This window comes from Natator depressus, chromosome 1 (genome assembly GCF_965152275.1).
Source record: "Natator depressus isolate rNatDep1 chromosome 1, rNatDep2.hap1, whole genome shotgun sequence".
Classification (NCBI taxonomy): domain Eukaryota; kingdom Metazoa; phylum Chordata; order Testudines; family Cheloniidae; genus Natator; species Natator depressus.
Window position 1 is genome coordinate 35532417 of NC_134234.1, and position 23457 is coordinate 35555873.

The following is a 23457-nucleotide window of genomic DNA, read 5'->3' on the forward strand; positions in this document are numbered from 1 at the left end:
AAATTATAGCGTTTTTACAATAGACCATTACAGTTTTTAAGGCTACATAAAGATGTTTTCATGTAAATATACATTCTCTCTCTCTCTCCCTCTCTCTCTCTAAGAATTGGGAAAAATCCTGCATTGCTACTTGGGCATGGACTTGATGATCTAATTGGGCTTTTTTGTATTTCTAATTCATTTGACTCTGCTGTAGTATTTAGTAAAACCAAGCATTCACAGTGAATGATGTGCTGAATGAATTTTGCCTCATTTTCTGCTCATGAGTTGTTTGGGAGCTGCTTACGCTTTTTTAATTTATTAATTATTCAGAATTGTTTATTTTATTTATTTATGAATTTGTTTGGATTTAAATACAACAGCATGACAGAACTCCAATTCTAGGATACCCTTGTTATTAATTTTAAAAATGCAAAATTAATATAATGACAAAAGCAAAACAGTGGCATGTTTGGGCCTGCTGTCGTCCCCACTCCAGACCAATGTAACCCACCTATCACTTTTCTCCCTAAGCTCTCTCTAAGCTGCTTCAGCCTTTTGTAAATGCCCACTCCAACAGAGACTAGTATCCCTCAAATATCAATAGATTTACACCATTTCAGATAAAGAGAAGAAGGATGGTCTTGAGGCTAAGGCATCTGGCCTGGGACTCAGTTCAATTCCTTGCTCTGCTACAGTCTTACTGTGTGACTTAAGTCAAGCCACCTAGTCTCTCTGTGCCTCAGTTCCCCGTCTGTAAAATGGGGATAATATTCTTTCTCCCACGCTTTATTTATAATGTAAGCTCTTCAGGACAAAAAACTATCTCTTATTTCGTGTACATACAGTGGGGCCCTGATCTCTGTTGTGGCTTCTAGCCCCTGCTATAATACAAATAATGTAAAATAATAACTGACTGAGAATTTAATTTCAAAGTTGGGGGGCCCTCCCAGAAAATGTGCTGTCCTCAGCTCCTTTTCTTATATAGGAAGGGCTCCAGCTTGAGTGCCTCCATTGATTTTAGCTGCTGCCGCAATATAGTACAAGGTAAAAGGTGGTCCCGCAGATAATAAGGTCCTATGTCATTCAGGGCTTCATAGTCAGAACCAGCCCCTGAAACTCCACCTAGAAGCCAGTAGGTAGTCAGTGTAGATTTTGGAGTACTGGTTCATATGCTCATAGTGAAGTATTCCATTAAACAAACAGTCTGCTTCCAAATGGAAAATAATTCTATCGAGTTTGCATGAGCAGCTCATCATAAACATTTGAGATTCAAAATCAGAACCATGTTGATTAGCTTTGACTGAACATATAGGTCACATAGCATTGTCTCTCTTCCCCAGTTGGATGAGCATAACTCTTAGTATCTGATTTCTAAGAAGTTCAAAATTTGCATTCCACGTATATTTTCCAATATTCACTTAACATTTGCTGTGTCCATAAACAGTTCTGACAGCACACTTGCTTGCTAGAATGTCTGCAGAGAGCAAATACCGGAAAGGCACGAACATAACTGAATCAAATTCAGTTAGAAATTTTACTCCAATATTTGCCATAATATTTTGCAGGATTTGATCATTTCTATTATTTTAACAATTTTAGAAATGCTTCTGAAACTTATGATCATAAGTGGGTTTATGATGAGCTTCCTTGATTTGACTGCTGCACTGTAATGGCCAGTGACGTCTGTGCTGTCAAAATTATACAGGGCCAGATTCTCAGCTCAGGTAAATTGTCATCACTCCACTGATCTCAGTGGAGCTATGACATTTTACACCAGTTGAGGATCTGGCCCATAGTTTTTAACATGTCATTTACCTTCTATGTCAAGTTAGTCTCTTTCTCAAAAAGTGGATATTTCACTTAAAGGATGCTTCACAAATTATTTAACACAGGATTTTACAACCTATATCAATTTCTTTGCACTTTGGAGGCATACGTATACCTGTCTTATTATGAGCATTACTGATGGGAGTACAGATATAATGACAGATCACTGGTGTACGGGACTGCAGCTGCTTTGAAGCCAATGGAGTTGCAAGTTACTTATTCCAGCAGTGAATTTGGTGAACTCGTATGCACACTGGAAAATGCTATGACGACAAGCTTCTGCATATGTTCAGTAGGCTGTTTATAAGGACTTGATTTGTTTAACTGAAATGAAGGCGAGTTTAACCACTGACTTGAAAGGGAGCCTTATTGGACTGCGGATGAGCGCTCAGTTTACATCATGAACAGTCAACCCTGACACATGTTGTTTTAAAAAACTAATCTGATTTTAATAATTGGAACAAAAGGAGCATTAGAAGACAGTAGTGTTTTGGCAGTTAGCGGAGGGAAGGAACATAGTTTTCTTGTATGCCATGTAACTTAAAAATACCTAATGTTTTTAAACTCTCTGGACCACTGATGCCAAATTCCTCTATTTTGCTGCACCATGAGAAGGGGGTTGGTCTGTCAGAATAACAACGGGATTAGGAATCAGTCAGTCCCAAACCCTAATCTGGATTTAGAAACTGAATTGCTCTGTGTGCTTTGGCAAATCGTTTAGTCTCTCAGGCATTTATCCCTCATCTGTAAAATGGGCATATTAATAATTATCTACTGCATGGGAGGCTGGAAGGATTAGTGCATGTTTGTTCTGTGCTTTGACCATGGCCCGTGCTGTATGAATGCTAAATCTGTAAACTCTTCAGGGCAGGGACTGTAGCTGAGGTGGCTCAAAGCAGCAGAGAGGATTGAGCTACACGTCTCCTATTAATTATTAAATTCACCCCTCCCCCACCTGAAAAATGTCAGCCTGTGTATGTTTTCTGTGTGTTTGGAATGCAGTTAAAATGCTTTGGGGAGTTGGGGAAATGAGTAAATGAGAAGAAATAATTAATATGTTGGACCCTAAAGCATCATTTTTATAATGGAGTTGTGAAAGCCCTAAATAAGAGTTAAGAGGACTCTATTGCCGCTGAATAAAAAAAATTCATGATGCAGGTGTTGCTACAGTAAACCTTTAGTAAAAGCAGCTTTCACTTTAAAATTAAGCCATTGGTACCCGTCATGCTCTGCAGCCAAATATATTCACTCTTAGCTGTTCTAGTAAATAATCTGGGATCCACATAGCAAATGCCATCAGAGTTATCACTAATTATTGTGTGTATTGGCCAAGGGTTGATTTGGGTAGAGAATTATTTTCTCACCCGCAATGCTGGGCCTTCCAAGTCAAGGCTGTGACAGTTGGCAGCCGGGGGGTAATTTGCACTGCTTCACTTGGTTCTGTATCATTTCTCTCTGTGGGCCAAATACTCCAGGCTAGTTTGGGCTTAGCCATTACGTGTGTGTACAGGCGGGTGGGTGGAACAAGCAAGGAGTCCCCTGCCACCGGCGAAAGGACCTGTTGCAATTGCAGCTGATCCCCAAAATGGGCAGAAAGAGCTCAGAGCTGAGCGTGAGCCACACAACCTAGCACTCAATTCTTATTTAGTTTTCACTCATGCACGCTGCCATTATCTTCACCTTCTTGGGTCAGGACTGAATAAAGTACTTGACCCTGTAAAAACAGAGAACTTCTGTCCCAAGCGCCAAAAATGTACCATGTTCCCCAAGCATGGAAAATAAAAATAAAAAACCAGCCTTTAGTCTTTCATGGTATCATATGACCTCCGGTGTCTGGATATGTATACTGCGGGCAGTTACTACACTTGCTAGAATAATATACTGCAGCAACATGTCCAATCATATGGAATGCATTCAGATTGCAGAATTGCCCATTAATTATTTTAGCTATTTGCATTTTAGCAGGTTCTAATGATTAGACATTAGGAAAATTATAGCTACCTCAATCACTTTGATTGGGGGGCAGGGGGATCTCAACATTATGGTGCTAAAATTACATTTCTCATAATCCTATGATGATTAATGCTCAGTTAAAGCAGTAGAATCAGATACGGTTTGCTCTTTCTTTCTCCCCACTCCCCACAGATTGTGAGCGTTGGAAAGCACGTTAAAGGCTACCATTACATCGTTGCAAACCTGGTAAGATCCTTTTGTATAATTATGTCAATGGTTTACAAGTAAAACACTCAACTGTGCTGTGGAGCTATAACGCTACACACAAAGTTTGCTGTTTGTAACCAATATACAATTTACCATAATAGGTTCTGTGCCATGTACTGAAGAATGTGCATTCTTTGTTTTGACTGCTGCCATTTGAATAACAGAAAGCCCAATTTTGCCCTAAGGTACATTCCATTAAAATCAATACAGGATTAAGGGGCTGCTTGGGTATAATTTAGCACAGAGTTTGATCCATATATAATATTACACTATCATTTTTTACTCATTTTTGTGTATTACTAGAATAACAAGGTTCAACATAACTTCTCCACATCCTTCAGGGTGGCATATGTTTTGCTGTAAGATAAGCTACTTCCAGTAGTATTACTGATTCAGTATTTTCCCTCTAAATCCACATTATACATTTGCGCAAAACGTGTTCAAAGAGGAAAGGAAACGAGTAAATTAAATATTTAATTATTACAGCAATCTCTGTGCTTAAACTAAACATCCTCATGCAGAGAATATAGATTCTGGTTCTGAAATACATTTTCGTTTGCTTGTTTTCTTACTCTTTACTCACACTTAAAGAATTTGAGCTGACAAAAGACTCTGTTGTGCTGCACTTTACTTACAGCTTCAGTTAATTTTTTTTTCAAGTTTTTTTCAGACCTTCAGCTTTCAAAACAAGATAAGTCAGTCCTCTCCAGGCTCTTGCTAATTAGACTTTTGGCACCCCAAACATATATAATTCTTCAAATTATTTTTCCTATGTAAGGTGGTTGGAGGAGAATTGACTTGATCAGTGGATTGATAATGGGATATGAACTGAAGCTTATTCCCCTCTGGGTTACCTGTGAAAGTGACTGGAAGCTGCAGGTATCTGACGGCTGTTCAGTAGCCTGTGTAAAATGAGTTGATGATCTGACACCTTTCACATGCACTAAAATTCTCTTTAAGAGCTTGATCCAATGCCTTTAAAGAGGGTCTGTCTACTGACTTGAGTTGGCATTGGGTCAGGTCCTCAGACAACGTTTTCTAAATCTTGCTTTTTAAGTGCAATGTAATAACACTACTGGGGATAAATTAAAATTTGCCAAATCAGTGGAAGTTTAAAAAAATGTGAGATGTTTCAGTGATAGTTTGGTTGGGAAAGAAGATTTGGAGGGGTGGTATTTTGTTTTGATTAGTTAGCTAGTTTGATATTTATGCGTTCCTAAAGTGGAATTATATCTCTAAAAGCACCTTTTACTAAAGGGCTTGGATTTACACTCACTGAACAAATTAACCATAGAAACACATAATTATGGATGTGCCTATAATTTAATTTTTCTTTCTATGTTGACGTTGAGGTTTAATATAAACCTCAAATACAATAGAGGAAATGGTTTTCTAATGGGTACAGTTAAAACTTCATCATAGGCTTGGTTCTGATGTCACTTACATTGGTTTTACACTGGCAGGCAAACCTACGAACTCTACATATAAGTTCTGATATCCCCATCACACCATTATATATGTTGGATAACTCATCCATCTTCAGCTTGAACAATTGGTCTCAGATAGCTTATACTTACAAAATAGTGTCTCCTTCACTCTGCAATATCACCTTGAACCATGGGCATAATTGAATAGGCCTCAATCCAATACCCGTTGAAGTAGTTTGGAGTCTTTCCTTTGTCTTTAATAGAGACTGGATCAGGCCCTTAATATTCTGAAATTGCTTTGCAAACAAGAGGATCTGAATTTGTTTCCTCAACCACTGTACATCATTCCCAGTAATGCCTTTTCCAACTGTTGATACATACCTATTGCATTCAAACAGTAACCTGGTAATTTAAATTCACCTTTTTTTTTTTTATCATTCAAAGTAACATTATGCCCTAAGGCTGAAGTTTCTTCCCAGGTTTTAAGCCTTTACTTGTCTTAGAAATCTATTTACCTATTTTCTCTCTGTCTGTTCATTTATGCTCACTTGCTAACCTAAAACATGTCTGGCCCAGAACAATGTCCTAGGGCAAACAAAATGTTAAATTGATTTTCTAGGGATTCAAAGATATTTCTTTGGAGAGGTTTATGCATGGAGGAGCCAATGTAACAGGATTTCAGTTAGTAGATTTCAGTACTCCTATGGTAACTAAACTCATGCAGCGCTGGAAGAAGCTGGATCAGAGAGAATACCCAGGATCTGACAGCCCTCCAAAGGTACTTGTTAATTTTACATACTACCAAGGATTTTATTCAAACATTTTAACTTATGATTCACATAGCTGAGTTCATGAATAAATAGCTTTATTTCATAATATTGAGCTACAGCACAAGATATGTGACCTCACAAATACTGATGACTAATTAAACTCAGCATTGCAATTATCTGATAGAAATATGAACTGCTACAAATTTTACATCTTCTGTCACTTGTTCCCCAGTTAACCTCCTTAATGACAAAATTAGAAATCAAAATTTTATTTAAAACTGATATCCTAACTCCAACCAATCTTTCATGTTAGCCTTACCATATTATATGCACATTGAATTCATAAATTTCCAGGCAGCAAGCTGTCTTCTGAATCTGAGATATAATAATAATTAATATATAATCCCTATGTTGTTGACTATCTGGAAATTATACCCTATGTTAATCCTGGTGTAATGCTTACAAGTAGGCATGATTTTACAGTGCAACTGCATGCCTTTCTGGTTCTTATCTGTCCAGTCCAATACACCTATCAAAACCTGGCCTCTTCTTCAGACCTGACATTTTCTTGACAGGCAAACCGCAACTCGGCTGTAAAGATGAGTGCCTCAGAGTTAATTTATTATTAATAGTAATAAATTGTATTATGGTAGTGTCTAGAGGCTTGATAGGGATTGGGACTCCATTGTGCTAGGCACTGTACAAAACACAATAAGAGATAATCCCTGAACCAAAGAGTTTACAACCTAAACAGACAAGATAAAATGTGGGAGAGGAAACAAAGATGTGAATTAACTTACCCAAAGTCACAGAGCAGATCACTCTCCTGAATCTCAGCCCAGTGCCTTATCCGCTAGATTACCCTGCCTTTGAGCATCTATGTACTTTTCACCTGTGTCTTCAAATTAACAGCATACGCTATCTTACATGTTTTTTTGCCTAAAACTGATACTTTCCACTCTGACTTCTCTAGTCTCCTTTATTTCACTATAGCCTATTTCATGAGAGCAACTAAGCAGAAATTTTGCAAATGGAATGAAAAATGCTAATCCTGATTACTCTGCAATTTAAGTAACCAGGTTCTCCCACTCTTTCCAATGCATTTATTCATGATCCTAAGCCTGCTCAGTGAACTACCAGTTCTTCTCTCACCTTCAGTGAAGATGGCTTGGCAGGTGTTAGTCCCAGATGGATAAAATAAATGACAAAAAGTTTGAGAAAGGGAAATTGTTGTTTTAGTTTGTCTCCTGCTATGGTTCCTCAGAGAGCTATTTGCTGACCTTCTGAAATATAGTTTTAAAGCTGACCTACTGTAATATGATCGCAACTCTGAGAGCATGCATTCCTTGCTTAGATGAAACTTCTGTTGACTTTGATGGGAGTTTTCTCTCAGGGTGCATAGCAGGCTAAAATAGAAATATATCTAAGTCTGAGCTGATTTTCTACAGACTTGCCACACTGAAATGATGCATTTGTCTCCCTGTTTAGTACACATCTGCTCTGACCTATGATGGGGTACTTGTGATGGCTGAAACATTCCGTAACCTTAGAAGGCAGAAAATTGATATTTCACGGAGAGGGAATGCTGGTGATTGTCTTGCTAATCCTGCTGCACCATGGGGCCAGGGGATTGATATGGAGAGAACACTCAAACAGGTAAAGTTATGCTTAATTCTAGTGACCTTGGTGAATAGTAGATCAATTTGCTAGTTCTGTGATATGGAAGGTATAACACTCAGCAAGGTGTGATGGGCATGTAGGGACGTTTTATTTTCAATCACCATCTGAAAGCACCTAGTAATTAGTTTGATTGTCGTCACTGCTGCTGTTTTAGTTTACTGGTTGAGAGAAAGGGTAGAGAGCCTTATATTATCAATAAAAAGAAAAAAGAAAAGGAGTACTTGTGGCACCTTAGAGACTAACCAGTTTATTTGAGCATGAGCTTTCGTGAGCTACAGCTCACTTCATCGGATGCATAGCATATCGTGGAAACTGCAGAAGCTTCACGAAAGCTCATGCTCAAATAAACTGGTTAGTCTCTAAGGTGCCACAAGTACTCCTTTTCTTTTTTCTTTTTACGAATACAGACTAACACGGCTGTTACTCTGAAACCTTATATTATCAATGAAGCACAAGAGCTGTGGCCTGACTACAGAGCAAATACTTTACCTGGTATATTGAAAACTACTCTGTTGTATTGTAAGAGAGGGAATTTTCTCTGCTGAAATGCTTAGTTTGCCAGCTGCTTTGTGCACTGTAGCCTAGGCATGAAAAGTAATATTTGTTTAAAGAAAAAGTTAATTCCAGGTAATACAAATAGAAGGATGTGTAATTAAATTACTGTCAGAGAGTTGTTTTATTAACCACACTGCATATCAAATTTGTTTGCATCATCCCAAATGCTTGTAAACTACTCCCAATGCAAATCACACGGGTAAAATTATTTAAAGTTTTTGTTTCTTTAAAAAGAATATATCCCAGAGCCATTGTTCACTGATGTCAGAAGTTTGAATTTCTGATGAATATGAATGCCTAGAAAGTTCCAGATCCCTGTCAAGATGATTTAGCCTTTCTCTTCAAGAATGGAGCTTTTTTTAAAAAAATCCTCCAGTAGAATTTAAATCATTCCAATTGCAAATGAGCAACTCAACTCAGGAGCAGACACTGAGAAGAAGTGACTTCTGACAGAATTGGCAGCTTTCTGCCTACCATCAAGGGTTTCAGTCTTGAAGAAGGGTCGGATAAGGCTGAAATGGACAAAGAGAGAAGTATCTGATTTAAAATACACATCCTGACTCTTATGAAAAGATAATAAACATTTAATGTACTTCAAATATTCTGTGAAGAAAGTGTCCAGATCTATAATATTCTCTAAAGGCATGACGTCAAGTTTCTATGGTGAAGCTGACATCAGGATCATAAAGTCTGAGTAATAGGTCTATATCAGCTTGATCCTGTTACCGTGGAAGCCAATGGCAACACATCCACTGACTTCATCAGGATAAGGACCAGAAGCTGCGTGCCTATCAGTGCAGTGCCATAGAACCCACAACCCAGGGGCAGAGCCTAGGCTGCAGTTCAACCCATGTCCCCGCTGCATCTGCTGCATCAGCCTGTGGGCTGAAATTGCACCCAAAGTTCCAGAATCTCACTTGCATGTGGTATCTAGGGCCATGGGAAAAAAAGAATTATGGATCCCGCAGCTTCTCCCCTATTGCCCTCTGGACTAAGAGTGTTGAGACATCTCTGCCCCAGGCCACCCTCCCCTCACACAGAAACACCAGGCTTCTGTAGTACAGAGGGCTTTACTTAGGCCCTCTGCAGGAGGGTGAATTTCACCCTTGCGAGTACTGTACGTCAGTACACACATGCCTTAGTATCAAGATTTGAGCTGGAAAAGACCCAAAGCATCAAGCAATATATCCTTTTTAGTTTGTTTGTTTGTTTTGGTCCAAAGTATTATATTTACAGTATACTGCAGTGAAAATACGTGGTCCAAAAGCACAAGACGAATGTGTTCCGTGATTCACTTAATAATGCCCAACTACTGTGTGGCAATTGGATGCAAAAAGCACATGAGGCTGGAATTTGTGTTTTCATTTTTAGGTTCGAATACAAGGGCTGACCGGAAATGTTCAGTTTGACCACTATGGTCGCAGAGTCAACTACACAATGGATGTATTTGAGCTGAAGAACACAGGCCCTCGTAAGGTACGTGCTGGTCAGATCTGAAAGGGACTGTCTGTCTATTGAAATACTAAATAAATAAAGATATCAAAATAAGGATTTGAGATGTGGGACTAAAAAGCTCTTGGGTCAAATTTTTCCATGGTGTAAGCAGGTGCAACATCACTGATGTCAACGAAGGTGTAGCCACTAGCACTACGGATGAATCTGGCCCATTATTTTTACAATCTTTTTTAAATACACACAGAAAGTTACAGCTTATTGAGGTTTGTGGGGTCTTTTGAGAGTGTAAAGTAAATTTTACAGTAGATACCTTTATTCTGTGCAACAATGTAAGAGGAAAATGAACAAAAACAAGTGTGTGTGTATGTGAAGTTGTTCAATCAGGCATAGTCTAATGAAAAACAGCTTGATGGGGTTTTGTTCGGGTGCCTGGGAAGTGAAGAAGGATTATTAGTCTGAGTAGTACATGCCCACTGCACCTTATTTGCAGTAAATTATCAACATTTTATGCAGTTATGTTTTTATCTTATGGATGAACATAAACTAGAAATCAGAAATCGTAATTAATATGGGTTTTTTGAGGGTCAGGAGGAAAGGAAGAAAAAAAACACTTTATGAAAGGAAAATTAATTGCACCAGCTAATTACATTTGCTTTAAATACAACTGACCTTATTTCCATCATTATTTTGTATAAACATTTTAAATGGTCACCATAGACAAGTACACTTTTGTGCATGCCCCGTTTGCATGCGGACAACTCAGGCAAATGCTTGTAGGTATGTGCATACAAATCTTCAAATTGTGTTATTCGCATAAAAGAGAGTGCACCCTTGAAAATATGAGCCTTTATTCTTTGTAATTCCTTTTGCTTTCTTGTAGAAGCTTGCATATGTTTCATGAATGTAGCAGAGTTTGAAAGGGGGCAGAAATATGAGCCAAAGGTGTATAGGAGAGTAGCAGCTCTTGAATTAATACTGAGACAAATCAGGAATAAATTAAGTCAAGAGTCCTCCACTGTTAGATATACAGGAGTTTTCAGAACAGACGTGCTCAGCAAATGATACCCTGATGAATTGTCTTTCCCAAAAGACAAACAGTTCAACATCATAGCAAGGAGGGGGAAGAGTGCTAAACAACAGACCCAGAGCCCAAGCTTTAGTCAGACAAATTATCTGAAAAGGTATCCAAGTAATAGCTTATGACCCAAATCAATGTGTGCAGTTGTAGTTTGCAAGCATGACAAATGACTGAACTCTGATATGGGGAAGGTGGACCTGTCCTGGTCCTTTCATGAATCCCTCTGTCACCTGACAATGAATATGTCTAATCTGGCTGCCACTCCTGGTCTAACTGCCTCTGTTTTTGGTTGTCCCTGCATTGTGGACAACAGGCAGTAAGTGCATGTGGCTGCAGCACACAGGAACTCAGGGCTGAAGTTTGAAGTTTACTTCATTAATTTTCTATTATCTTTCAAGTGTTCTCTGCATATTCTACTTGTGGATGGTCTGACTGGTGCAGCCTGTATGGTAGAATTCTAGTTGATAGTAACCATTGGAGCACTCATAAGCCTCCCTTGCTCTTTCCTTCAGTGAACATTAAACATCCCAAGGCACCAGCTGAACAGTTAGAAACTTGCTATCAGATACTTCCAGATCTATGTTGGCTAGTTAGTTTAGGTATCAAGTTAGTAGTTGTCCATAGCAGTCAGGATGTCTTAACTGGAGGCTAAAAAGCCTGGATTTAAGAGATGTCTCATGTCCGGTGGTGTTCCTGGTGTCAGACACACATGACAGATGTCTGGCACATTTAGAAGAGGGGCAGTCTCCTTCAAAATGTGTTTGCTCAACTTTTACTACAAAAGCAAAGAAGGAAAGACAAAACTTCAAGCGATTTTACTGCAAGAAGTGCTGTCAGTGAAAACATCTGGAATGGAAAGCACACAGAGACCTGCTTCGCTCCGAGCAATTCAGTCTAAAGGGACAGAGCCTCCTTGGTACCTGGTACTACAGGATCCAAGAAATGTAAGGATCTGAAGAAAAAGAAATCCATGATGGTGTCAGCCTCTGTTTTTAGAGCCATTTTGATTCAGGAGGACTCCCCGTCAGTGCAAAGTATGAATATGCAATCCTCTTTGCCTCTTTGCAAAGAGCAATCTGTGAGGAAAAGATTCATCTAGACACACTTTTTGAAGAACATTGCTTGGATGCGGGATCTTGAGGTAGAATCAGGAGATGTTCTTCTTCAAATTCAATCATGTTGGATCCAGATGAACTGGTTCTGAAAAGGAGGGCTAAGGAATGGAGGATGATGTACTCGGTGCCAGCACAGTACCACAGCAAATAATTGTGCAGACAATCGTTCATTGTTCAACTCCATCACCAATTCTGTTAGTAACTGGCCAGGTATTACTTCTGAGCAGGTATCAGATGTTGTGTTACAACCAATCCAACTAACTGCTTCTCCAAGACTCATCAGAAGGCTGAAAGAAATCAGGATTTCCCCAATACTCCCACCATCTAGGTTGTCTTCTGGATCTTGAGAGAAGGTTTACTTGCCACCATCCAAACCACAAAGGGATTGAGGTCAGAAAAGAGATACACATCGGAGACTGGATCTGGAGAAAGACTATTATATACAGATTCATATATATCCACCAGATCTGTACGCACAAAGGTATTTTCAGCCAGACCCATCAATGGGTTTTTGACCTGACTGGCAAGTACCCCATTAGTCCACTGGCCATCTCCAGCTCCTAATCAAGAAGATCCAATATATGGAAATAGACCTTCACCAATTCAATACCAGGAGAACATTCAGTTGTTGGATCTGAAGGATACATATCTGACAACACAACCAATGTTGGATAAGTTACCTGTGGAAGTAAGGGACCCATAGTCTGAGGAGAGGGAATTACTGGAGCTGAGGGAGTCTGAGCCAGATTCCAAAGATATGTCTTCTCCAGATGAAAATGTGGAGGATATTTCAGCATTATCATCAGTCAGAGCATGCTGTGGCTTTTCATGAGCTAGTAACATGCATGACAAAGACATTTGATATTCTCTCAATTTTGCTTGAAGAATTGGCCCATCCTGGGTTTGACATTTTGGGGGCTGCTGCTAGACAACGAATTACACTTCCTTTAAACTGTGGTTGACTTCAACAAAATCAATTTGGAATACTCCCTCATCTGCTCAGCCTTTATCAAAAAATGCAGCTAAATTATAACAATTTACACAGGAAGGCCTGGCTATGTTTCATACCTATCCATCTCCTAATTTGATTTAAAGATCGAAAGATGCTCATATCCATTCTTTTCTGTCTTAAAAGGAGCGGAAGAGACTGGATGTTTTGGAAGAAAAATATTTTCTTCAGCTACACTAGCCATGTGCATATCTAATTATGAAGCTTTAATGGCTAAGTAGCAATATCATCTCTGGTGAAAAATGTCTTTGTTCCTCAATTCCCTACTGGAGGAACACAAAAGATTAGCAAGTGCTATTTTGACTGAGGGATGAAATGTTGCTGAACAATTTTAAGTGTGGATTTTGACTCTTCAGTGAGGGCAATAGCTTCAACTATTACATTAAGAAGATGTGCATGATTAAGATCAGTGGGACTCCCTCATGAGACAAAGATGAGGATTGACAATCTTCCTTTTGAAGAAGGTCTGTTTAGTATACAGACTGATGAGATACTGGAGAAAATGAAAAATGTGAGGTCCACAGCCAGATTTTTAGGTTTCTTTAACACAGCAAAGAGACCATATTCAACTCCTCAATATAGATACCACGGACATCACCTACCTTCTTCTTTGTTATTGCTTCCTTACAATTATCAAAAGAAGACGTATCATTATCAGCCCCAGTGGCATCCCTCTCCTCCACACACACACCCCCTCCGCCCCCACTGTCAGCAACCACAAAGATAGAGGCCACTTAAACTTTGAAATAATAGAGGGAAGACTTCCACTTCTTCATCTTTGGCAATCCCTGCAAGATTTGACATGAGGACACAAGGCTTTGACTTGATTTGAAATCAGTCCAATTGGACTTTGTTTATCCACAGTTTGGGGACCATTTGTCTCATTTTTATCAACAATGGGGGTTGATAACATCAGATAGGTGGATCCTAAAAGTTGTTGCATGCAATTACATGATTCGGTTAAAAAACCCTTCCGTTCTACAGCCTTCCCAGTTTCTTCCAGGGCAGGTATTGAGTTCACCGTGAATAGTTAGAAAAAGAGTTTCATTCTCTATTGGCAGCACAGACAACAGTGATCATACCACAAAATCAGATAGAGAGGGGTTTTAGTCTCATTATTTTCTCATCTCAAAAAAACATGGGGGCCTTCACTCTCTTTTGGATTTAAGAATATTAAACATGTATATACAGAAATTTTGTTTCCACATGTTATCTCAAGCTTCTGTATACCCTTTTCTTTCCCTTCAGGGTTGGTTTTCAGCTTAGATTTGAAAGATGAATATTTCAAAAATACCATGTCACTGGAAATATCTGTGTTTCATGGTAGGAGATGACCATTTTCAGTACCAAGTTCTCCCTTCAGGTTGTCTACAGCAGCCCGGGTGTTTGTAAAATGCCTGTCTGTAGTGTCAGCACACCTAAGAAGGAATGGGATGTTTGTGTACCTGTACCGACATGACTGGTCAATAAAAACATCATCCTATTGCATGTAAAACAATATGTTCCCTTTTTTGCCGTCTCAGATTACAAATAAAGTTCATTCTAGTCCCAACTCAGCAAATTCTATTTATGGGAGCCATTTTAGATTCAACTGTGGCAACAGCTTTTCTCCTAGAGGAGAGATTTATAAAAAATAAAAATCTCTCCCTCTCAAGTTACAATTTCCATCTGTCATAAATATAAAGGGAAGGGTAAACCCCTTTAAAATCCCTCCTGGCCAGAGGAAATCTCCTCTCACCTGTAAAGGGTTAAGAAGCTAAAGGTAACCTCGCTGGCACCTGACCAAAATGACCAATGAGGAGACAAGATACTTTCAAAAGCTGGGAGGAGGGAGAGAAACAAAGGGTCTGTGTGTCTGTCTATATTCTGTCTTTGCCGGGGATAGACCAGGAATGAAGCCTTAGAACTTTTAGTAAGTAATCTAGCTAGGTACGTGTTAGATTATGATTTCTTTAAATGGCTGAGAAAAGAATTGTGCTGAATAGAATAACTATTTCTGTCTGTGTATCTTTTTTGTAACTTAAGGTTTTTGCCTAGAGGGGTTCTCTATGTTTTGAATCGAATTACCCTGTAAGGTATTTACCATCCTGATTTTACAGGGGGGATTTTTTTTTATTTCTATTTACTTCTATTTCTATTAAAAGTCTTTTTGTAAGAAAACTGAATGCTTTTTCATTGTTCTCAGATCCCAGGGTTTGGGTCTGTGGTCACCTATGCAAATTGGTGAGGCTTTTTATCCAACATTTCCCTGGAAAGGGGGGGTGCAAGTGTTGGGAGGATTGTTCATCGTTCTTAAGATCCAAGGGTCTGGGTCTGTAGTCACCTAGGCAAATTGGTGAGGCTTTTTACCAAACCTTGTCCAGGAAGTGGGGTGCAAGGTTTTGGGAAGTATTTTGGGGGGAAAGACGTGTCCAAACAGCTCTTCCCCAGTAACCAGTATTTGTTTGGTGGTGGTAGCAGCCAATCCAAGGACAAAAGGGTGGAATATTTTGTACCTTGGGGAAGTTTTGACCTAAGCTGGTAAAGATAAGCTTAGGAGGTTTTTCATGCAGGTCCCCACATCTGTACCCTAGAGTTCAGAGTGGGGGAGGAACCTTGACACCATCAATTCTCTTTTTCTCTGGTTGTTGGGTCTTTTGGTGTCAACCTATGCAGTGACACCATGTGCTCATCTTTAGATGAGAGATCTTCAACACAGTTTAGCGATAAATTACAAATCAGGTTTAGGCAACATGCATCACAAAGTGATCATTCCACAGCAGGTGTTAGCATCACTTGTGTCGTGGATAAACACTCAAAATGTAATGAAGGGCACACCTTTCAATTCCCCTCTGCCTTCAGTAATACTCACCTCCGATGTATTTACACTGGGATGGGGACATTTATACTGGCATCTGGACAACAACTTGTTAATCACAGCTCACTGATCAACGAAAGAAAAGACCAGAAGGTCCTACTTATCACTATATTAGAGCTGAGGACAATCAGGTTAGCTCTAAAGTAGTTTCTACTTCAGGTACAACATATTAGTTCAGAAGATAACAGGCAATAAGAGGGCGCTATATTATCTGCACAAACAAGGGGGCACTTATTCCCAGCAACTATGCATGGAGGCAGAGAGCCTTTGGAAATGGTATATAGAACACAACGCTGATCAAATAACAATACATATAGTGGGGGGACAAAAAACTCTTGCAGATCATCTGAGCAGGTCAACATATTAGATGCATGAATGGTCCTTGAAGGACAAATGGTAACACATCTCTTCAGTTCATGGGGGAATCTGCTAATAGATCTTTTTGCATCCAGCAGCAACAGCAAGTGTCAAAGTTTTTGTTTGAGATCAAGTAGAGACAGTGAGTCAATATCAGATGCATTTACCCCCATTCCCTCATTCAGAGAGTGATAAACACAAGGCCAGGATGATTTTAACAGGAGCAGCATGGCCCAGACAGCAATGGCATCCGCACTTAATTCACCTGTCAAGAACTTGTAATGGAGCCTCTGCCACTGCTATCAGACTTGTTGTTTCAATAACCTGGGATGGTTTATCATCCGAATCTTCAGTCTCTTCATTTAACAGTATGGGAAATAGGACTCTAGGGGTTTGTCATCACTAGGGGCCAAATCGGCGCTGCTGCAATTGATGCAGTGGCATCAATTTAGCGAGTCTGGTTAAGACATGCTAAGTCCATGGGAGAGCGCTCTCCCATCGACTTCTGTAATCCACCTCAGTGAGAGGCGGAAGCTACGTCACCAGGAGTCTGTCTCTCATCGATATAACGTGGTGTAGATACCGCAGTAAGTCGACGTAGGTTATGTCGCCTTCAGTTATGTACTTTACATAACTGAGGCAGTGTAATTTACATCAACCTCGCGCCATAGCGAAGACAAGCTCTAGGATACCAATAGAAAAGTTGTTCATTAGAAGTGTAGAATGTATAGTTACACTCCAGAAAAGAGTCCATGCAGAAATGTTATAGTCATAAATAGAAAAACGTTTTATTTTGGTCTACTATCTATGATACAGATCCACATACAGCACCAATTACTTATATATTAGAGCATTTATTGTAACTTAAGAAAACAGTTCTTTCACTATTTTCAGTAAATGTTCTTCTCTCAATCATATCAACATATGAACTTGTGGATGTAAAATCAATTTTTATTAATGATGTAGTTGAGCTACTTATATGGTCTTAATAATTTATACCATCCAATAAGATACCCTGTACCATCTTGGGATCTGAATTTAGTACTGTCACAATTGATGAGTCCTCCTGTATAACCTTTGGGGAATTATTTTTTATTTCATTTGTCTATAAAAACAGTATTTTTATAACAGTCACTTTGGTAAGACATATAAATGAATGCGTTAATGGCTCATCCACTGTTCGCTGTTTCCATAAAGATAAAGTGGTTCTTCATATACATCCTAGGTTTTTATGGAAAATGGTCTCTATTTTCACTTAAACCAGTCTATAATTTTAATGATTTTCTTCCTCAAACCTCATACTCAGGATGGGGAAGCTAAATTATGTACTCTAGATGTTAAAAGAATGTTGGCATTTTATTTAGAACGGACTAAACAATTTAGACGGTCCCCAAAATTGTTTATTGCTCGTGAAAAGAAGTGCAAAAGAAATGCTATTTCTGTACAAATTTCTGCTTTCTAGAGGGTTAGAGTCTATATTGAGGGAGAGTATAAATTGTGAGGGTTGTCCATTTCTCAGGGAATTAAAACTCATTCTGCTAGGTCGAAGGCAGCCTCTATGGCTTTCTCTAGATACTTTTCTCTGGTAGAGATATGTAGAGCAGCAACTTGCAGTGCTGTTTATACTTTAATTACACACTCTTCCTTAGTTTTAGAGTCCAGATCTGATGCAAAATTTGGCAAGGCAGTCCTTCAGTCCTGATTTAATTCGGACTCCATGGTCCCACCATCCTGACTTGGAGTGCTGCTTGTTAGTTTATCCCATGGATGGGAGTATGCAGAGGACACTCAAAGGAGAAATGAAGGTTTCATACCTATAACCAAGGTTCTTCGAGACGAACTCTGCATATTCGCATTCCGCAGCAGCGTTTCCCTTGGAGTCCTACTTACCAAAGGACTTGGAGTCATAGGGGAAGAAACTTCAGTGGCTGAAGCACCAAGACCTTTTTGCCCTCTAACTGGAACACTTGACATTCATTGAAGAGAGGGGCAAGAGACATCCATGAGCCCTCCAACGGCTACCTCTAGCTAGAATTCTACCATTCAGGCTGCACAGGTCAGAGCATCCCATGAGAGTGACTATGCAAAGTCCATCTCAAAGAACCTAGGTTACAGACAAGTAACCATCATTTCTGTTTGGTCCATGTGGCATAGGGCAACAAAGCCTTGAGTTGACAGTGGGAGGTAAACACTTCTATTGACCCCAGATCTTACAGACAACATGCAGCCATTATTCATTAGACAGAGATGGTCTGACAATCAGATTTGAGATAGACACCAAAGACCTAGTCCACAATCTAAGGAACTCAATACCTGGCACTCAAGGAGCATATTTGGCACTGGGCCAGATCCTCCACTGATGTAAATCAGCGTAACTCATTGATTTAAACAGAACTGCACTAATTTACACCAGCTAAGGTTCTACCCCATTATACCACCTTGCCATCAGCTGCAGATAAGCATAATTTACAATGCCGTCTGTGCCATTCTACTCTTTCCCAAGACATAACCCCACTGACTCTGACAGATTTGGATACCCTAAGCCTGCAAGCGCTGTACCTTGTCTATTGCACGCTTTTATTTCCACTTATATTTTCACATATTTTGGGTACTTATGTGGCCTCTAACATGCAGCAGGATGCTTTATTCCTATTGCATACAGTAATCAAATGTCATGCTTTCATGCAAATTTTATATATAAGGTGTAGACACAGAGGTAAGAAAGGAATTTTCCCTCATGAAAATTAGCTAGATACTTGCAATTGGCAAGATGCATTATGAATGGATGCAGGATTTAGGGAAGGAGTGTCATCAGCTTCCTGTGAGGGTCTGGTATTTGTAACTTCCAGAGGAACAATACCTGACTTGTTGGATTAATGCTCTGATCCAGTATGACAAATCCTATATAATACATCAGAAATAAAGATACCTAATTGAACTAAATGTCTGCTTTCCATGCCCTATGTAACATCACTGATGAGTCACCTGGCAAAATCATTTCAGCACTTCCCTTTCCAGTCATAGTAACTCATGAATCAGAGTTTTAGAAAAATGTTTTTTTTGTTGCCTGCAGCTCTAATATCCACAAACAGAGAGAGCATCACACATCTCAGAGTCATGTGTTTCTATATAGTGAATGCAGATGGGGTAAAAATAAATCCTCCATGTTATCTGTTGTATTCGTCATCTCTGAAACAGTAAAGACAATACTTTCAAAAATGGATGCATAAAATTAAATCTGGGTTCTATCCTAAATCCAAATTCAGGCAGCAAAACTGGTCATCTGATTTTCAAAAGTGCCAACTGTTCCCCAGTGCTATTGCTGGGTGACTTCAGTGGCTGCTACTGGGTGCTCAGCACTTTTGAAAATCAAGCCACTGATCTAGCTGCATAAATACATTTAGAAGCCTAACTTTGAGCAGCCAAATTCAGCACTGGTGTATGTGGGCGCAACTGTTGTAATGTAAAGAGAGTTGCACTTGTTTACACCATATAGGGCTGAATTTGGCCCTATATTTATTTTTTTCATTTATAATAGTTGAACATATTACCCTTGTGCCATCTCATGGCTGTCTCGGTAAATATTTTTTATGCATTTGGCCTTTATTCAGTAATCCTAAACAAGGGTTATCTTAGTGCGGATTCTGCATTTGAGAGAGAAAAAGGGAGAGACACTCATACACACAGTACACATGTACTTAGAAAAACCGCCTGCCACTCCTCTAAAACCTACTTTCTCTTTGTCAGTGTTTTGATGTGATGCTTACTTTACAACACAGCACATCATTCAAACTTTTGCTTCACTCCTGAACTTCTCAGCAGTGAGAAACCACACAGTGCAAAACAATCATTCTTCATTATAATGAGCTTCCAAAACAGCCAGGTTTCAGTATCCATGTTCTGCCTTCAGTTGGTCCCAAATTTTGACAGGAACTTGACATTTTAAGCTATCAATTGTATATGTGAATCCATGGCTGTCTGGATGAAAAAGTATATTTTCTAGCAATGCAGCCTGTTAATAAAAGAAAACTGCCTTTTGCACTAAATCAGCAATGCTCGGAATTTCTTGTCAGCTGTGGACACCTAAATCAAGACACCTGCATTTTTTACCAGTAGGAGGAGGAGAGGGGAAGATGCTTCTTACATGTAGTGAAGGACTTGCATTGCAAAATATTATTTGTTTATCAGTTCGTTTAATAAATGGGAAAAATAGAATCTCTTTCACTTACATTAAATTACTACATGTATTTGCACATGTTAAATTGTGAATCTGAGAAGTTTCATTGCTGTGGTGCAGTGACCATTCACTGTTGATACAACTTTTGTCTCAGTAAATTAATTTCAACCTCCAAAAGAAAACAGCAAACGTAAAAATCACATTTTTTTAATACACACAGGATTGTTAATGAGCATAGTCATGGGAGCCAGAAACACCTGAGTTCCAGTCCTGGCTCTGGCACTGATTTACTGTGTGGTCTTGAGCAAGACACTTCACCTCTCCATGTTATATGGAGTTGACTTTCTGTGTGGTAACAACCCAATATTTGCATGGGAATGATAGTAAGGGTTGAAGACATTGTTGGCCATGTCACTGATATGATGACATGTTCTAGTACTGGGGTCTTGGGCCTCAACAGCAGAGTAATGGGTCTCCAAGTTATTTGTATCACTGTGCTGATTTGTGGTTCTGTTAACAAAGTGAAAGCCATTCCATCTCTACACTGACTCCGGCTCCTCACAATTTGTTACTGACTAATACCCAGTCCTGTGTCCTGAGCACGCTTTGCACAAGTTGGGCAGTAGAAAACAAAGGGGTAACCTAATTCCCTTCCCCCTTTTTATAGGAGTTACAGGGGCTTCCTTCTCCCAGATCTTGGTCTTGTGAACTCTGGGTTCACCAAGGAGGGAGGGGAAAGTGGCTGCTGGCCAACCTTTAGGCATCTCACAATAGTGGGTACTGCCAAATGACTCCTGGCCTGCAGGCCTCTGATGGGTCCTTTCAAGGTCAGTGCAGCTATTTGAATAATTACTGAAGAGAGGGAAAGGCCACTTTATTGATACCCAACTTGCAGGTCTCCCCTCTGGAAATGAAACCACCAGGAGACTTCTCTCTAGTATATTAACTGTCCTACCTAAAAGTCACCTCGGATATGATAGTAGTGTCATTTGTACACAGTGACAGTGGACATGGTGAGGTCACAGGGTGTGGGAGATGGACATTCAGTTTGGCCAGGATTTTCAAAAATAGATATGTGCCTAAAGTTAGGATACTAAATCCATATTTAGGTGCCTAAGCGAGTGGCTTGATTTTTACCCACTCAACAGCTCTGCTATAAGCCAAGAGGAACTGAATGCTCAGCACTTTTGAAAATCAGGCCATTTATTTAGATGCCAAAACATGGACTTAGCAGCATAACTTTAGGCATCTATTATTCACAGATTTGACCTCTTCCTTTAATCTGTTGCCACTTCACCCACACATATATGTCTGTCGACTCTTCAAGGGATTATGAAAGAGTAAATTGATTAGTATTTCACTGTTTTTAAGGGTTTTTTTTTCTCCTGAGAAATAGTTCATCTCATTTAAAAACTTAGGGGCAAATACTCAGCTGGAATAAATCCTCATAGCTTCACAGCACCCTGTGAGGTAGGGAACTGCCGTGATCCTCATTTCACAGATGGGGAACTGAAGTACAGAGAGGCTCAGTGACTTGCCCACTGTCCTGTGATGGAGCAGGAAACAGAATCCAGATTTCCTAAGTCCCAGGCCAAGGCCCCAGACCACTGGGGCAGCCTTTTTCTCTGTAACCCTGCATATCTAAGACACAGATGGCCCTGTGAAATAATGATTGACCTTCACCCCATGCAGAGAGCTAGCACAAGCCCCGTCTGCTGCTTATGTCCCACTTAACCTTCAAACTGCATGGGATTTAAGTTGTGCAAATGCCCTGTTGTGCCCCTTTACCTAGGGGTGATTCCCTCCCCTCCCCCCCCATCGCCCCGGCCCAAGCCATAGAATCATAGAAGATCAGGGTTGGAAGAGACCTCAGGAGGTCGTCTAGTCCAACCCCCTGCTCAAAGCAGGACCAATCCCCAACTAAATCATGGAATCCAGCTATTGCTGTGCTCAATAAACAGCTGTGACAGGTTCATTCTTTGTTTAAATTGTACCAATATGGAACAGCAGCTAAACCACAATAATACTATTCTTTGTGTAACATCTTATGTTTATTGTTTTAAGTTACGATAAAAAATTATGTTTTGTGTTGTAGGTTGGCTACTGGAACGACATGGATAAATTAGTTTTGATTCAGCATGAACCTTCCCTTGGAAATGAGTCGGCCATTGAGAACAGAACAGTGGTTGTAACTACAATTTTGGTAAGTGTTTTAGTGTGGTTTTTCTGGTATATGATCCAGACTACTTTCTGGCTATAGTCTCATTTAGTCTGTAAAATCCGGGTGTTAGTGGGAAGGTAAACGCTGCATATTTTAAATTTCTTGATTCTCATCTCTGTACAGACTATTTCTGGTGTACATTTGAACTCTGTTTTCTCAAATCAAATTAGGGTAAATTCATCCGCTTTACATTTTTATTCAGTTTTTCCCATTGTTCACTGACATTCTCAGAAATGTAAATGAATTCTATCAACCTCTGATTGATAAATTGTGGCTTTCAAGATGTTGAAATAAAAAAAAATGCTAACTGGAAGAAATGAGAAAAGAGAATAAAATCAGGCTTCTGTACTACCAGGTGTCATTTGGTTACTATGCTATGCTTAAAAATAGCTGTATCTGTTAGATTTTAAGAGCTTGATCCTGAGAGCCAGGCACAAGGAACACAGGATCTGCCTTTAGTAGTGCTTAAACTTCTAAACTGTATCCAGATAGTTAGCCCATGTAATAATGGGTTATTTGCTTTTCTGTATAAACAGTACAGTAAACCTGGACATTGAATTGGCATGTCTCACACAAGCCATTTCTTAAAAATTGAGTCCTGATATTGTTTAAGTTCAATGTTTCAGTGGAAAAGAAAGAGTTAATTTTTAGCTGAATATTTTTCAGTGGTGCATAGTCATTCATTTTAAAGAATTCCTCAGAAGAGAGGAAGATGTGATTACTACAT

General features: G+C 39.4%; 1 protein-coding gene across 11 annotated transcripts in view; it reads left to right on the top strand.

Moving 5' to 3' along the window:
- GRIA4 (glutamate ionotropic receptor AMPA type subunit 4) overlaps positions 1-23457 on the top strand; it is a 278227-nt gene that overhangs the window by 186863 nt on the left and 67907 nt on the right. For all 11 annotated transcript variants that reach the window (XR_012640150.1, XM_074957244.1, XM_074957310.1 and 8 more), the window contains 5 exons: positions 3955-4008; positions 6076-6234; positions 7715-7882; positions 9833-9937; positions 22605-22712. Coding sequence is in view for 10 of the 11 variants with exons in the window: in XM_074957244.1 (XP_074813345.1) it covers positions 3955-4008; positions 6076-6234; positions 7715-7882; positions 9833-9937; positions 22605-22712 (594 nt within the window). In the remaining variant the exon portion in view is untranslated. The remainder of the gene's footprint in view (positions 1-3954; positions 4009-6075; positions 6235-7714; positions 7883-9832; positions 9938-22604; positions 22713-23457) is intronic.